This window comes from Ictidomys tridecemlineatus, chromosome 2 (assembly GCF_052094955.1).
Source record: "Ictidomys tridecemlineatus isolate mIctTri1 chromosome 2, mIctTri1.hap1, whole genome shotgun sequence".
NCBI classification, from domain to species: Eukaryota; Metazoa; Chordata; class Mammalia; order Rodentia; family Sciuridae; genus Ictidomys; species Ictidomys tridecemlineatus.
The window spans coordinates 91,328,360-91,345,746 of NC_135478.1; the positions used below are offsets into that span (position 1 = coordinate 91,328,360).

Genomic DNA, 17,387 nt, shown 5'->3' on the forward strand with positions numbered 1-17,387 from the left:
AATTCCCTTATTTGTAAAAAATTGGAATAATAATTGTATCTTTCAGCATTATACAATGAAACAAATAAGATAGTACATGCCAGAACTCTTCTTTGGTGTCTGGCACATTGCAATTATATAATAAACTTTATTATTATTAATTATATAAACTATTGACAGTGGGCTGGCGTTGTGGCTCAGCAGTAGAGTGCTCGCCTAGTACATGCGAGGCTCTGGGTTTGATTCTCAGTACCACATTAAAATAAAGGTATTGTGTTGAACTATAACTAAAAAATAAATATTAAAAAAATCCTATTAAACTATTAACAGTAACAAATAAGTTAGGATCAAGGGCAAAGTGCCAGTGTACTTCTCTCAGAGACAACAGTAGTCAAATATTTTTGAGACTGCTGACTCAATCAGATCTTTAATCAGTTTATATTTAAAGTCCATTATAAAAACTTTCAAGAAGCTGGGCGTGATGGCACATGACTGTAAACCCAGTGGCTTAAGAGACTAAGACAGGAGGATCAGGAGTTCAAAGTCAGCCTTAGCAGAAAGCGAGGCACTAAGCAACTCAGTGAGACCCCCCTCTAAATAAAACACAAAATAGGGCTGGGGATGTGGCTCGGTGGTCAAATACCTCAAATTCAAACCCAGGTACAAAAAAAAAAAAACACTTCAAGATAATAAAAGTTAAATATTCATAATTTCAATTTTTAGTTATGTTAAGAAAGCATAATCTCTAAACTTTTTATCATTTCTCAAACACTAGTGTGAAGAAAAGTCAAGATAGACTAGACTGGTTAAAAAAAAAGTATCTCTACCACTAAGAATTTAATTTCAGCTGTTCAAGAAATTCCTTTATCAGAATATTAGCAGAATAGGAGATAAATATATTCCTGGGCATATTCTTGAGTACTGCCTCAAGCATATCAATACAATGAAAATAAAATGTTCGAATGATCACCAAAGTACAATGAGAAAAAATAAGCATTTTTAGACACTTCTTTTATCAATAAGGAAAATCAAAGAGCTACTAATTCAAAGGTTTAGTGAAGAACAAATATGTATAGCACTTGTCATCTGCAGTCAGAACTAAAATTTGGAGGTAAAATGTCACATCAAGAATATTAGCTTTAGGGCTGGGGATGTGGCTCAAGTGGTAATACGCTCGCTGGGCATGCGCAGGGCACTGGGTTCGATCCTCAGCACCACATAAAAATAAAATAAAGATGTTGTGTCCACTGAAAAAATAAATATTAAAAAATTCTCTCTCTCTCTCTCTTCTCTCTCTCTCTCTAAAAAAAAAGAATATTAGCTTTAGTGACAGTAGGAATATCAAAATGTATATACTGGGGCTGGGGTTGTGGCTCAGTGATAGAGCACTTGCCTAGCATTGTGAGGCACTTGGTTCGATTCTCAGCACCACATAAAATAAATAAAGGTCCATTGACAACTAAAAATATTTTTAAAAAATGTATGAACTTCATTAACAAACTTCAAAAACTCCTCACTGACCTCTGGAAAAAAAATGACAAAGGAATATAAATCACTGAAACATGTCTAGGGCTTGTGAAATTTATCCTTATCAACAAGTCATATTCCTAAATCAAGGAATGAAGTTTTAGATCCAAACAAATGGCTGTTACACAGTTTCTAACAAGTCAACATTTTCAATTGATTGCAACTACAACATAGTCTTGTGAACCTTACACACCTTATCCATTCTAACTGTGCCTTAGAGGAGTCAGGGTACCACAGTGTACGGTAGCACAGCTGCAAAAGCGTTCAGGTCTACTACTTCAGATCTCTACAGCATACTAACTTTGGGACTTTGGGCAAGTTATTAAATTCCTCTGTTTCTTCACTTATAAAATAGAAATAATACTTACTTCATAGGCATTCTGGGAGGATGAATTAGAATAGATTGTATAATATATAAAATAAATTTACTGCTTAAATCATTTTAGAATTACAGTTCTGTAGCATTAGGTACAGTCATATTATTGTGCATCCATTAACAAGGATGTTTTAGACATACTCGAGTCTGAGTACATAGGAACTGCTCAGTAAATGGCTGCTAAAATAATGCGAATTAGTGCTATCATATTCCATCTTGGATCTGTGTAAATTATTTAGTCCTAAACAGAAACCACATCATAGTTATTTCTGCTGAACTGCTCCTATTATAGCTTAACAACTGAAACTCTGGTTTAAATTGTTTAGCTATAAACTATATTTCTAACTTTCAAATTCTTCATTCAAGTGAGTAACATAAACATAAAAACATTAGAAGTCAACACATTGAGGGCTGGGGTTGTGGCTCAGTGGTAGAGTGCTCGCCTAGCACATGTGAGATGCTGGGTTTGATCCTCAGCACCATATAAAAATAAATAAATTAAATAAAGGTATTTTGTCCAACTACAACTTAAGAAAAAAAAAAAAGAAGTCAACACATTGAGCTTACAAATGCCTATCACTGTTCTAAGAGTGTTACAGATGTAGTCCTTCTAGGAGGTGTATATACAGCAACATTCACATTTTACAGCTGAGTACAAAGAGATTAAGAAATTTAAAACAGTTATCCAGTTGATAAATGACAAGGCCAGGAACTGCATTCAAACAATTGAGTTCTAGAACCTGTGCTCTTAAGCCATTCTGCCATACTGCCTCTAGGCATATAATACCACCCACAGGAGTGATTTTGAAAGGATGTCAGATGTTCGGGTTGATGGAACCTTTGAGTTTTTCAGAAGCTTTAATATCCATTATTTCATTGTCCTAGAGACAATGAAGAGCAATTTTTCCTACTTTACATATGAAAAACAAAAAAATTAAATAATTTGTTCAAGGTCAAAAGAAAGATGGGAGAGATCTGGATCTTAGCTTGGCCACTTATTAGCTGTGTAATTTTCTAATTTCCCTCACTCAACTGTGAAACAGAAATACTAAAAACACCTCTTACAAGAAGCAAAGAAGTATATGTAAAGCACCTAGTATAGAGTTTTATGTAAAAAGTCTCAGTAAACATTAATCCTCCTTTTTCTTATTCTGCATGTGATTCCTGGCAGAGTATTTTTTCCAAACATCATTGATGATTTTCTGGTGATTGCCATGTAATACTGTAAAGGTAAAATTACTAAGCTGTTTCCAAGCCGTAAAGCCTGAGTTAAAGTGTAAAAGACCGGGCATTGTAAAGTTTCTAAACTGCAAGGCCTGGATTAAAAAGTAAAAGACTAGGTATTGTTAAAATTCCTCTACTACCCCCAGAACCTGTAATCCCTGTAGCTGTTAGGACAATATTGGAACTGCCCAGTAAATATTTCCACTGTTTCCACTGGTTGTCTAATAACCTGGGACTCTGTGTAGTATGTCACATAGTCCTTGAGACCCTAAAACCAATCAGTTTGAATATGTACCCCGCTTAGAAGTGACCGATCACCCCCGTCCAGCCTGTTCCCGCCAATGAATGTACTAATCATGTCTCAGAGTTGTTGTTCAATTTTCCCTCGCCTCATGATGATTTGTTCTGATGTATGCAAAGCCCCACCCCCTCCAAAAAGTGTACTTAAGCTCTGCTTGACCTCTGCTCTGGGCTCTGGGCTGCGTTTCCTTCCTGAGTGAGCCTTGAGCCCCAGCATGCTGGTTCAATAAACTCCCTCCTGCCAATTGCATGAAGCCAGTCTCTTGTGTGGTCTCTTTCTCTGACGCTTCGCTGGACCCTTACAATACCAAATCAGAAACCTCAGTAAAGTCCAGCTATCTTATATAGTTTTAGTATAATAAACTTCCTCCCTTTTGTCCATATGGCCTACCATTCTATCAAAGTTGAAAATAAAACTGGCCTACCAAGATTTGTTCTTTATAAAATTATGCATAATATTCCCCAATACCTTCTGTTATTTTAGGTAACTGCCAAATAATTTACTTTGCTAGTTTTCGATCAGACATTACTCAAAACATTAAGTTGACCTTACCATTTCCAAAGTTGTAATTTTTCCCCTTAAAAAAAAAAGTAGTCTTTTATCTCTCATCAAATACTTCTATTCAGATGATTTCTCAAAAGTAAAGGTTAACAACTGGACACTGGTTTCTTTTCCTTCGTATTTACAAGCAAGAACATCTAATACTGTACTAGATGTCAAATGTGAAATGTGGCCACAATTAGTATTTCTTGTCAACTGGGCAGGATTTTCTTAAGATAAAACTGCTAGGAAGCAGCATGGTCTCTTGTAAAGCAAAATTGCTGTATAATTAATTTTTCTCCCCCCACAGAAAGCAAATATACCATGAAGCACATGCTGCTATCCTCCAAGTATCATTTGAAACATTCTCATGTCGTAAAGCAATCTGGAAGTGGATGTTAAAACCCAAAGGAATTTTTCAATCGAGTGTTGCTTTCCTAGATCTAGTACTTCCCCTACAAGCCAAAAGGCATTTTAGGAGGTTACAATCAGAAACACCATAGAGAAAAATGGTACCATGGAAACAATTCATTTGTTTGGCACAGTGAAGGTTCATTGCCAATTTTTAACAGTATGAATTCATTAACTTTCCAAAGCTAAAAATGAGCTTTGGACATGAGCAGCTTTTCAAAGTAGCTTTTGCTGAGGGTTAGTAGTTAACATAAAATTTCAAAAACCTTTAAGAGTTGGTTGAGTACAGGTAATGTTTAGGAATTCAAATGTGACCCATCATATGATTTTCTAAAAAAGCACCAAGCTAAGACAAGCTATTTGGCTTTATTCACTCAGTTTTTCTTGAGCTAATTTTATGAAAAGAGGATGAGGAATTATATTTTTGTTGCTTGAGTTTAGCTAACAATAAACAATATTATTTTTCCTTCTAATCTTATGAGTCTGACAGTGGATAAATGCAACAGCAGCTATTAAAGCACTGTTTAAAATTTAAAGTACACAGCAATGTAAGATACAACTGCATTGTTTTTTAACTTGTAAGCATCTATTATGAGGTCATTTTATTGTGCCAGCCTCACTAGCCAAATACACATTATTATTATTTTATTTGGTACTAGGGATTGAGCCCAGGGATGTTTAACCACTGAGCCACATCTCCAGCCATTTTTTACATTTTATTTAAAGGTCTCACTGACTTGCTTAGTGCCTTGCTTTTTGCTGAGGCTGGCTTTGAACTTTCGATTCTCCTACCTCACCCTCCAGAGCTGCTAGGATTACAGGTGTGTGCCACAGCAATCAATTCCAAATATACATTATTGACCATATTAACTCAAGTGATATTTTCTTAACTCTTTATGGAAATACATTTATAAGCAAAAATGAACTTTTATATTGCCTGCTAGTTTCTACTACTCTTGTTTGTCTTTTATAATTTAATGCTTATAATAAATAATTCCAATATAAAAAAGTGAAAACTTGGAATATTTTCTCATAAAATCACTAAGATTTCTCCTATTTTATATAAAGAAATGTCTTAATATTACTGCAAATTATTTTTTCAGTTTTAAATAAGTTTTATAAAATAAGATTAACTACTATCAACATTTGAACTAAGAAAGTCAAAGACATTAATGGTTTAAAGAAAATCTAATATTCATACCCTTGTTCCACGAGATACCTCAACTTACCTCATCTCCTTTCAAAACTTCGGTGCCATCAAACTCACGGGTCTGATTTGTCTTTAATGATACTTCTCTTTCTAGGTTGGCTAACTTCTCCTTAGCTTCCTGCAGTTCCTCAGCTTTGGCTTCTTTTTTACGAGAAATGATGGATGCCTAATTGGGCATTTAATATGAACAAAAGACATATAATAAATTTTCCATTATCTTGTGAAATCACCTATCTTTTAGATCTTATCAAGCTAAATTTTTAGTTTGGCTTCTCCTGACCAGTACCCTTTTCCTACTCCCCATCATCATCAATTATGTATTTAGCATGAGCATATAATATATATCAAATACCAACCGAAAAACATTTCAGAAGACAAAAGGCAGACATCATCAACAAAGAAACAAAAATGTACTAATAAAAACATTAAAGTCTTCTCAAGTGCAAATGAAAATACATTCTAGGTAAGTAAACAGAAGCTAACACTGTCAATTGTTTTCCCTTTCACTGGAAGAAAACAAGAATGCTTTATTTTCAGAAATATTACACAGGTCATCTTACCAAATTCAATATCCACACCTTCTTTTTAAAAATGAGTTATACTCCACGTATGTATATCTTTATTTTATTTACTTATTTTTATGTGGTGCTGAGGATCAAACCCAGTGCCTCAAATGTGCTAGGCAAGCGCTCTACCACCAAGCCACAAACTCAGCCCCTCAATATCCAGACTTTTTAAAAGAAAGGTTAAAGCCATTTATTATATTTGGAGTATTCTAATAAATAAAATGCAGATTCAAAATCAAATGTCTGACTCATCAGAATTATGTTTTGTTAACCTAATCCAAATGGCTGCTCTTAGCCATGAATGCAGCATTTTATATTAGCTAGCAACTCTTGGGGGATTTTCCTTAATGAATCAATACCATACTAGTTTAAGAAAAACAAAAGCCAAATTGTCTCCCCCCTCTAAAAAAAAAGAAAGGAAAAAAAGAAATATTCTTTTATCACCTGATGTCATTTTTCAAACAGGAAATACAGTAGAATTTTTTTAAAGGATTTGCACTAGAGATTCTTCCTCTCCTGTCATATAGTTTTATATATAAAAATAAATAAATAAAATAAAGGTATTGTGTCCATCTACAACTAAAAATATATGTAAAAAAATCAAAGGGAAAACTATAGCGAACAAGCAATAGCTTTTACAGAAAAACAAAATTAGTCAGAAGACAATAAAAGGAGAGTCCTTGCAAACTAACTTTAAATCTGAAAAGTATATTGTTTTTGACTCATTAAAGATTATAAATATTTCATTTAAACCACCTAATATAAGCTTTAATTTAAAAATGGAATTCCACATTTACAGATTAAACAAAAAAGACAAAAAGTGCTCTATCAGGGCTGCAGTTATAGCTCAGTGATACAGTGATTGCCTCGCATGTATGAGGCACTAGGTTCAATTCTCAGCACCTCATACAAATAAGTAAATAAATTAATTAATTAATTAAAGGTCCATCAACAACTAAAAAAATATATATTTATATATCAAATGTGGTGACAGAGCTTTTTCATTTTTAAAAGGCACTAAGGAAACAGCTTCATCAGGTATACTGCATTTCAAACTTGAACTGGTATCATTGTGGCTTCCCCACTAATTCTTACTTATAATCTGGAGATCAATAATGACCAAAGAACATTTACTCTTCTTTCTAACTTTAAGACTATAGATAACACATCCAGGGGATTTGATGAAGATGTTCACCAATAAGATTACAGATTTCAATGAGTGGGTTCAAGTGTGGTCTTACCTGTTGCCTATATAATGAGAGTTTGCCTTCAATTGGCTCATTTCTCATCATCTTCTTTTCAATCAGCTGATTAATTTGTGTGTTTATTTCATTTATCTAAAACAGTATGAAAGTGAAAAATGTTAAAACTCTCCCTGTTACTACACAAAGTGAAATCTGGCCAAAAGCTTTGAATTTTTAGCTCTTACCATCAGTGATTTGATGGGAGAAACAGTTTCATTAATGTTATGAGTGTATTGTTAGAATTACTTTTAGAAACATTTATATTTCATGATATACATTTGTACAATTTGATTACTTTTAATATCTAAACTATCATGAAGTATTTTACATGAAATATTTATTCATTATTATTAAAAAGATGCTTTCTAAAAATCTGAAGTTATCCCCTCACCTGGATCATGACTTTCAAGTCGTTATTAAATGATAAAGCTAATAGGAATTCATGAACTCAGCTGAGAGCTGACATGTATGACATTTAAAACTCTTTATGCACTTAGATCTGTCATTCTTTGATAGCTATCTTCTATCCTAGCCATTAAACCTTTTCAAAATGTAATAAAACTGAATAAATCCTATAGAAGCATATAATTCTTCAACAAATAAAATCAAGATATGGGGCTGGGGTTGTGGCTCAGTGGTAGAGCACTTGCTTAGCATGCATGAGGCACTGGGTTTGATCCCCCAAACCACATTAAAAAACAAAAACATGGCTTTCAGTATATCTATCCTTTGAAGGGTTGGAATTCTGTTAATTGTATGACTTTAAATTTGATCCAAATCTGACCCGGACATCTAATTTCTCTAAGTGAATTAAAAGAGTAAAATGATCAGAATTACATATTTAATTGTAGGGGTTATTAAGCACATTCAAAGATTAGCAAGTCAAAACCTTTTCATGTTAATTAATTTTTTTTAAAGAGAGAGTGAGAGAGGAGAGAGAGAGATAGAGAGAATTTTTAATATTTATTTTTTAGTTCTCGGCGGACACAACATCTTTGTTGGTATGTGGTGCTGAGGATCGAACCCGGGCCACACGCATGCCAGGCGAGCGCACTACCGCTTGAGCCACATCCCCAACCCCATGTTAATTGATTTTTAAAAATATACATTTGATTAATGTTTTATTTCTAGGAAATAAAAATGTAAAATAATAACAGGTTTCAAGAAAGTTTGGTAATTCCAAGACTGGCAAAAAAAGGCTAATAAAAAATATCAGCTTTAGAGAGCTGAGAGTGCAGCTCTGTGATAGAGCATTTGCCTGATATGTACTAGACCTTGAGTTCAATTCTCAGCACTGAAAAGTAAAAAAAAAAGAAAGAAATAAAGAAAGAAATCAGCCAGGAAGTGCACACCTATAATCCCAGTGGCTCGGGAGGCTGAGGCAGGAGGATTGCAAGTTCAAAGCCAGCCTAGCAAAAGCAAGGCACTAAGCAACTCAGTGAGACCCTATCGCTAAATAAAATACAAAATTAGGGCTGGGAATGTGGCTCAGTGGTTGAGTGCCCCTGAGTTCAATCCCCAGAACCAAAAAAAAAAAAAAAAAAGAAAAAAGAAAATCAGCTTTAAGTATAGAATTACCATAATATTATGCTTAGAAATAAAAATTAATGATATTCGGGCTGGGGATGTGGCTCAAGAGATAGCGCACTCGCCTGGCAAAGATGTTGTGTCTGCCAAAAACTAAAAAATAAATATTAAAGAAAAAAAATTAATGATATTCAAAGTACTCTAAAATTTGTCACGTAAATGATATATTATGAAGACATAAGCCCATAAGTCAATTCATAGGTATTAATTTACATATTGAAGTTATTTAGCTTCCTTATCAGTTGACTGGGTTTTTATAACATCATGGAGATTAAGGAACATAACATTCTATAATTCCTCATAAAGGACAACTCCTCAAAAGAGCTGTCAACTCTTAGCATGGTTGACTTTAGTCCTAACTGGGGCACTAAAGAAAGCAGTTCATTTAATTTTCACAGACCTGGGGATGAGATAAAATTGGAGCTATAAAAAGATGACTGTCACTTACTTTAGATTCAAGTTCAAGAAGATCAGAATGGTCCATAGCTGGCTCTGAAACCACTTTTTGTAAAAAATGCAATTCCTTTTTCTTGCTCTCTATTTCTTTAGGAAATTTTTCAGTTACCATATATGAGTTAAATTTTATCTCCTCCTCTAGTCTCTTCATTAAACCTTTCAAAAACAAAATAAGTGAATAATCAGCCTGAAAGAGTAGGTATAGTACACTTTTAAATGTAAGACCTGGACAGTATGGCATATCTATTGAAAGCATTCTGTATATCTAGTATGGTGCATTAAAAGATTGGTCACCGGGCTGCAGTTGGAGCTCAGGGGTAGAGCACTTGCCTGGCACATGTAAGGCACTGGGTCTGATCTTCAGTACCACATAAAAACAAATAAATAAAAAATAAAGTGGGGCTGGGTTTGTGGCTCAGTGGTAGAGCACTTGCCTGGGTTCGATTCTCAGCACCACATATAAATAAATGAATAAAATAAAGGTCCATCAACACCTAAGAAATACATGTTTAAAAAAATAAAGGTATAAAAAATTATTTTAAAAAATATGGGTCATTGAAATATTTTGATGCTAATTAAAATAATTATGAAAGCAACAATCTGAATGGAAGAACAAATAATTATAATTATAAAAGTGTGATATTAGGATCTTTCAAACTTTATAAACTAATTTTTTAATATCCCTCAATATGCAAAACTGACATTTGCAGAACTAGACATATTGTTGGATCATATTTTGCCTTCTAAGTTTTTAAGAAATCCATGAACCAGGGCTGGAAATGTAGCTCAGTGGTAAAGGACTTGCATACCATATGTGAAGCCCAGGGTTCAATTCCCAACACCACAAAACAGAAAAAGAAATCCACGAACTAACATGTAAATGAAATCTAACCCAGGTGCTCTTTTATACAAGCAGTTATAAATGCTTTTTTTTCTTTTGTAATACTTCTGACGCAGTTTATATTTCTATTCTAATTCATCACTAGCAGTAATTAATATATTATAATTTATCAGTTTCAAACCAATGAAGACATTGCTATAGGTATAAAATCTAGAAAAGAAAAATAAATTATCTACATTCATTAATATTTTAGGTTTGGTAGCTTTTATATTTTAATGTATTAGTTTACAGTTAAGTGTCAACTTAAATTGTATTTTTAAGAGTTAATATTTTTCTTACTTTGGTCAGATGTATGACTATATTGATTTTCAGTGAATAATGATTTTGTTATATAAATTCCCAGTCTAGAAAGCTTTATAAAGTTTATTTCATATTTTTATTATACATTTACAAAATCTGGCTCGACTTTTTTTTTTTAATATTTTGCTTTTTAGTTGTAGTTGGACAAATATCTTTATTTTATTTATTTATTTTTTATATGATGCTGAGGATCAAACCCAGGGCCTTGCACATGCTAGGCAAGAATCACTCTACCACTGAGTCACAACCCCAACCCCTGGCTTGACTTTAAAATGCTGGGTTTCCTGTTTAAGTAATCTATGTATGTAAATTGCATAATAAATATGGCCCAAAACCTTCAAATATTTTAAGTTCTGTTGTACCAATAAAACATATAAAAATGCACTAATGGCAAATTTACAAGTTTTCTATTCATGCCTTCAACCTTCCCCCTTTTTCAGGATTGAAGAAAGGGAGAGAAAGAAAAGTATTTAATGAATCACACTATAATAAAAATCAGGTAATTATTCCTAGGTGGTTTCCAATTAAATCTACATTCCAGTTCCTCTGGCTGTCTGGGTGTTAGATGACTAGCTCCTCCATCTTCAGGTTCTTAAATATACCTCATGTAACTAGAGATGCATAAATCAAAGCCTAAAATATTTTTTTAATATTTATTTTTTAGTTATAGGTGGACACAATATTTTATTTTTATGTGGTGCTGAGGATAGAATCCAGTGCCTCACGCATGGTAGGCGAGCGCTCTACCTCTGAGCCACAACCCCAGCCTGCTAAAATGTTTTTAAAACATAAAATTTTTCAATTATATTTTTTTCTAAAAATGATTGTCTGGTGATGGGGAGGACAGAAGACATTACAAAGAGGCAAAAGGGGGTAATAGATAATTATTTTCATTAAGAGTTGATATCTTCATCAATGTATACCTATATCAAAACTTACCAAGTATACACTTTATGTGCAGTTTGTTATATTAATTTTACCTCAGTAAAGCTGTTAAAATACTAACGCAGAGTTAACCTCAAACTTTAAGTTTTTTTTTTTTTTTTTTTTTTAATATTTATTTTTTAGTTCTCGGCGGACACAACATCTTTGTTGGTATGTGGTATTGAGGATCGAACCCGGGTCGCACGCATGGCAGGAGAGCGCGCTACCGCTTGAGCCACATCCCCAGCCCCAAACTTTAAGTTTTTGAGCTGAGGCTGTAGCTCAGTGGCAGAGTGCTTGCCTAGCATGTGTGAGACACTGGGTTTGATCCTCAGCAAAACACAAAAATAAATAAATAAAATAAAGGTAAAAAAATAATAAACAATTTTTTAAAATTTAAATTCTTTTACAGAGCTGAAACTAGTCAAATGTTTCTATGCAAAATTTTTAAATCATTATCTTTAAATATCCTGGAGAAAAGAAATATAAAGTCACCAAGATCACAGCAAACTTTTAGATTAAAAACGCTCTGAAAGCTTCTCACTGATCCTGTGTAATTTACTGATAGGTTTCTCTTATGTAATTAATCTCATGAGTGTATAGTATGTACAGTTATATTAACTTCAGTGAATGCTTTATAATATGGCTGTTATGCTACAAAATCACAAATTACATTGTCATACTAAAACTATTTTTATGCTAATTAAGTAAATAAACTCTGCAAACCATTTTTTTGTTGTTATTACAAAAATTAGACACTAAATACCAAAATTAGACAAACATCTGATTAATTTATTCTTTCCCTAGGCTACTGAACAAAACTCTTATCCATTTTCCAGAAAGATGTAAACAAAGCAGGAACTCCTTAACCTCCTATCCCCACTTCCTATCCACCCACAAAATACATATATCACATACATAAGGCATTTCTATCTATATTTTCAGCCATTTTTTCTCACTTGGCCTCCTAACAATGGGAAAGATGATTTTTCTTTATATCCACAGATTTAATAAATATTCTATTAAGTATTTGGGAGTTGAGAGTGGAGACTTAATTTTGAATGGAAAGAAAAATTATCAATAGGTATTATCAATAATAGGTACTATTTGTAAAACTTATTGGTATTAATTTTAAAACAGCTGTACTTTAATGGATTTCTTTTGAAGATTCATTTTAATTTTTTATAATAAAGATGTAAAGTAACCTTACATCAAAATCAAAGAACATATACTAAACAGATATAAGTTGTTGGGGCTGGGGATGTGGCTCAAGCAGTAGTGCGCTCGCCTGGCATGCATGGTGCGGCCCGGGTTCGATCCCCAGCACCACATACACACAAAGATGTTGTGTCTGCCGAAAACTAAAAAAATAAATATTAAAATTCTCTCTCTCTCTCTCTCTCTCAAAAAAAAAAAAAAAAGATATAAGTTGTCCTATAGAAAAAAATTTTACTTTTGTGTTGAAAATTAACATTCTCCTAAAAGCAGAAGAAACTTAGGGTCTGGGGTTATAACTCAGTGGTAACCAAAAGGCTTGCCTTGGATGTGTGAAGCAATGGTTTCGAGAACCACATAAAAGAATAAATAAATAAAGTTATAAAAAAAATAGAAAATAAATAAAGAATCAAGTGATACCAACAATTAAGTGCATGCTTACTTTCAGTTATTGCTTGAATTAGAATTTATGACTGCACTGAGTGAGATTATGTGGAAAGTAAAAAGTTGACATATATCAACTATTCATCATATAAGAAATATCGTCCTACTTACTTAAAAAATCAATTACGCATGTCTTTTTTTCCTTGATTTTTAGGTGTCTCAACTGTAAGATACCATGAAGTAGATTGCAAATACCATGTTAAAAATAAGATATATGGGCTGAGGATATAGTTCAGTTGATAGAGTGCTTGCCTCACATGCATTAGGCCTTGGTTTCAATCCCCAGCACCACAAAAAAAAAAAAAAAAAAAGTTAAGATATATACCAACCACAAAAACAACTTTAAGAAAAAACTGGTGTCTAGAATTAGGGAAACACCATTTTATTGAAATAAAATTTACATGCCATAAAATTCACCCATTTAGTGTATGATTTAATGACTTTCAGTATAGCACAATCGTGCAACTATAAGCGCCATCAATTTTAGAACATTATTATCAATTCCAAGAGAAGTCTCCAAACGCTATAGCAGTTATTTCCTCTCTCTCCAAGCTCTAGACAGTCACTAATTTGATTTCTGTCTTTAAGAATTTGCTTATTTTGGACACTTCATATAAATGGGTTCACACAATATATATGTGACTGATATCTTTTATTTAGCCATGCTTTTGAGGTTCATACATGCCATAAGCTTCATGGGTATATCAACGTTTCATTCTTTTTTTGTGGAAGAATAATACTCCATTGTGTAGATATGACACATTTTGTTAATTCATTCATTATCTTAGGGACATAGGGGTTGTTTTTTTCTCTTTTTTTTTTTTTTTTGCTATTATGAATAATGTTGCTATGAACATTTGTGTTGAAGTTTTTGTGTGGACATGTGTTTTCAATTCTCTTGGGTATATACCTAAGAATGGAAATGCTGGTTCATATGGTAACTTTATGTTTATCATTTTGAGGAACTGCTAAGCTGTTTCCCAAAGCTGCTGCATCATTTTGCATTCCCACAAAGCAATACATGAGGGTCCCAATTTTTCCACATTCTTGTCAACACTTGTAATTGTATATGCCTTTTTATTGCAGACACTTTACGTATTGCATCTGTAATGTTTTATAGATTACTATAATAAGACGAATTAACCCTCTATCAGCTAGATATTTATGTTGTAATGTCTCTCAAATACAAATGATAGCTTTGTACTACTCTTCCAATGTGTGCGTCCTCCCTCCTAATGAGCTAAAAACTTTCAATATACCTAGGATGGTTTGGTGGTATGATCTGGGGTATCAGAACAATATATCATTTGTGTAGACCTATGTAACAGAGCCAGGAATGCCCACATCATTAGTACTGTTATTCTACAAACCAAAACATGAAAAACACTCAGTTTTAAGGGCCTAGTATCTTTTTTTCTTTATAGTCCTAGTTCTAAAGCAACCATTCCCATTTTTCCATTCATCTTTTTCATAACATCCATTCCAAGTACTTATATAAGTGTACACTGGAGGGCTTTCCTTGCCAATCATTATCATTTTCTTTGCCCTAACTGAAAAACTGGTCAATTTTTATTTATTTATTTATTTATTTAAAGAGAGAGAGAGAGAGAATTTTTTAATATTTATTTTTTAGTTTTCAGTGGACACAACATCTCTGTTTGTATGTGGTGCTGAGGATCGAACCCGGGCTGCACGCATGCCAGGCAAGCGCGCTACCACTTGAGCCACATCCCCAGCCCTATTTATTTTTCTTGAGGGGTGGGTATGAATTTTTTTTTTTACAAAGATGAAACCTTATAGTTGGAAAATGATGCTCCAAAATACTGAGCTATCACTTGATAATAATTAATTCCCATTAATCTACTACTTTCAGGAATATTTTTTAAATAATATTTTATAATGACAGATATTATATAATATTCCACTTACTTTCAGGCTTTGCATCTGCTGCAGCATGGCGCATACTTTTCAGCTGGTTTTGTACTCTTTGCAATCTCTGCACTGCATGAAATAGCTTTAAAATACAATTAGATTTATGACTTGCTTAATGTATTAAAAACTTATCACTCACATAGGCAAACAATAGGAAATACACATAATTCTTTCTTTTTAAAATAGATTTTAGTTGTAGATGGACACAACATCTTTATTTTATTTATTTATTCTTATGTGGTACTGAGGATTGAACTCAGTGCCTCATGCATGCTAAGCGAGTACTCCACCACTGAGCCCCAGCCTCAGCCTCAGCCTCTACAAATACTTCTTATAATATAAAAGGAACGAATATTAAGAGCTAAGAAAATTACTGTTAAATAAAAAATGTAACTGGTTCTCTCAATTCCTTTTCATGTAAAAATTTTTTTTTTTAATCTTTCAGGGCTGGGGTTGTGGCTCAGTGGTAGAGCATGCGCCTTGCACATGTGAGGCACTGGGTTAGATCCTCAGCACAACATAAAAATAAATAAAGGTATTGTGTCCATCTACAACCAAAAATATATGTAAAAAAAAATCTTTCAGAAAAATTTTCTGTAGGGCTGGAGTTGTGGCTCCGAGGTAGAGCACTTGCTTAACTCGAGGCACTGGGTTCAATCCTCAGCACCACATAAAATAAAAAATAAAGATATTGTGCCCACCTGTAATTAAAAAATAAATATTTAAATTTTTTTCTTTAGTTATTTGTTGAATTTGGGGATTAAGGAAAAATATTTGTTAAGAAATAAATGCATCAGGCTTTTCTCATTATAGCAGGTTTTCTTAATCCTAAGAAATGCTAACAATTGCTATTTCAGAATCAAAAACTAATGCTAAATAACCATTCCAGGCTTAGAAAATGCAGATTACTGATGCAGAGAAAGTACTATGCTGCCAAATCAAGCTTCAATACAGCTAAATATCTAAACTTCCAATGTAGTCAAAAATAAAATTGATTTGAGTATATATTTTTTAAATGTATATTTATTTTAGATTTAAAGGTACCTTTATTTTATTTATTTATATGTGGTGCTGAGACTCGAACCCAGACAAGCACTCTACCACTGAGCCACAACCCTAGCTCCTGTAATATATATATATATATATTACTTTTTTTTAGTCTTTGTTCTATTTATTTATTTTTATGTGGTGCTGAGAATTGAACCCAGTGTCTCATACTTGCTAGGCAAGTGCTGTACCACTATAATGTATTTTTATATTAGCCCCTATAATATATTTTTAATGTACAAGTCTACTCAGATTTCAAGATAGATTTTTAATAAATAAAAGTAATACTTTCTGGCTAGATTATTTTTTTCTTGTGATTTTGAGCCTGTTCATGATTCACTTATTTGCCACTAGAGTAAAATGTAGATCAGTGGAACAAAAAAGATGTTCCTATAGTCCCAGAATCTAAAGACATCCTTTAGAAATTCTATAAATTTCATGAGCAGTTAATCTTATTGCTTAACATTATAATAAATCTTCTGTAATACTGGAACATGAGCTAAGCATCAACCAAAAAAATATAGATACAAAGTATAGCACCCAAAAGGAGGTATTGTTGTTGCTGTTGGTGCCACAAAATATAATTCTAAAATTCTTTGCTCTTTACATTTGAATTACCAGAAGGAGCAATTTCTTTCATCCTGAGAACACAAACTTTTCGTGGATACCTGATTCTTTTGTTCCTGTTTCTGTTGTGCAAGAAATTCTTCTCTCTCTTTTTCAACTCGAAGTTGCCTTGCTATTTTAAGCATCCGTTGATGATTCTGAACTGTCTCCACCTACAGTAAGGGAATAAGTAGTACATGTTACTGTCAGGTTTGAGAAATAAATTAGCATGTCACGTGACACAGACATCCACTTATCATTTCCTTTTGGTAAACAGTACTCCCTAGAGATGACAGCAAAGCTCTAGACTCCAGGTCCTTAAAAGTTTTGGGCTACTGCCTACGGAGATTCCCTTTCCCTCAATGTCATTTGAGTTCATCCTCAGATGTACAACCATGCCTGGCTTAATCTTTATTTGCATTCCTAAATCTTTGCCAGTCCTTGGGACTTCGGGCCAAATTCTACAGTGCTAATTCTTTCCTTACCCTTTTCTTCAAACGTTCAACTCTCTTAATGAGCTGATCCTTTTCTTCTTCCATTGCACTAATATCCTAAAAAGTAGTAAAGAGGACATTAAAAACTTAGAAATGAGATAAG

At 33.2% G+C, this 17,387-nt stretch overlaps 1 protein-coding gene across 4 annotated transcripts in view; it reads right to left on the reverse strand.

The window, feature by feature from the left end:
* Ift81 (intraflagellar transport 81) overlaps positions 1 to 17,387 on the reverse strand; it is a 73,734-nt gene that overhangs the window by 46,606 nt on the left and 9,741 nt on the right. For all 4 annotated transcript variants that reach the window (XM_078039188.1, XM_040289493.2, XM_078039186.1 and 1 more), the window contains exons 6-11: positions 17,276 to 17,341; positions 16,853 to 16,963; positions 15,135 to 15,219; positions 9,414 to 9,577; positions 7,376 to 7,471; positions 5,588 to 5,734 (exon numbers count right to left, since the gene is read on the reverse strand). In XM_078039188.1, the coding sequence (XP_077895314.1) occupies positions 5,588 to 5,734; positions 7,376 to 7,471; positions 9,414 to 9,577; positions 15,135 to 15,219; positions 16,853 to 16,963; positions 17,276 to 17,341 (669 nt within the window). The remainder of the gene's footprint in view (positions 1 to 5,587; positions 5,735 to 7,375; positions 7,472 to 9,413; positions 9,578 to 15,134; positions 15,220 to 16,852; positions 16,964 to 17,275; positions 17,342 to 17,387) is intronic.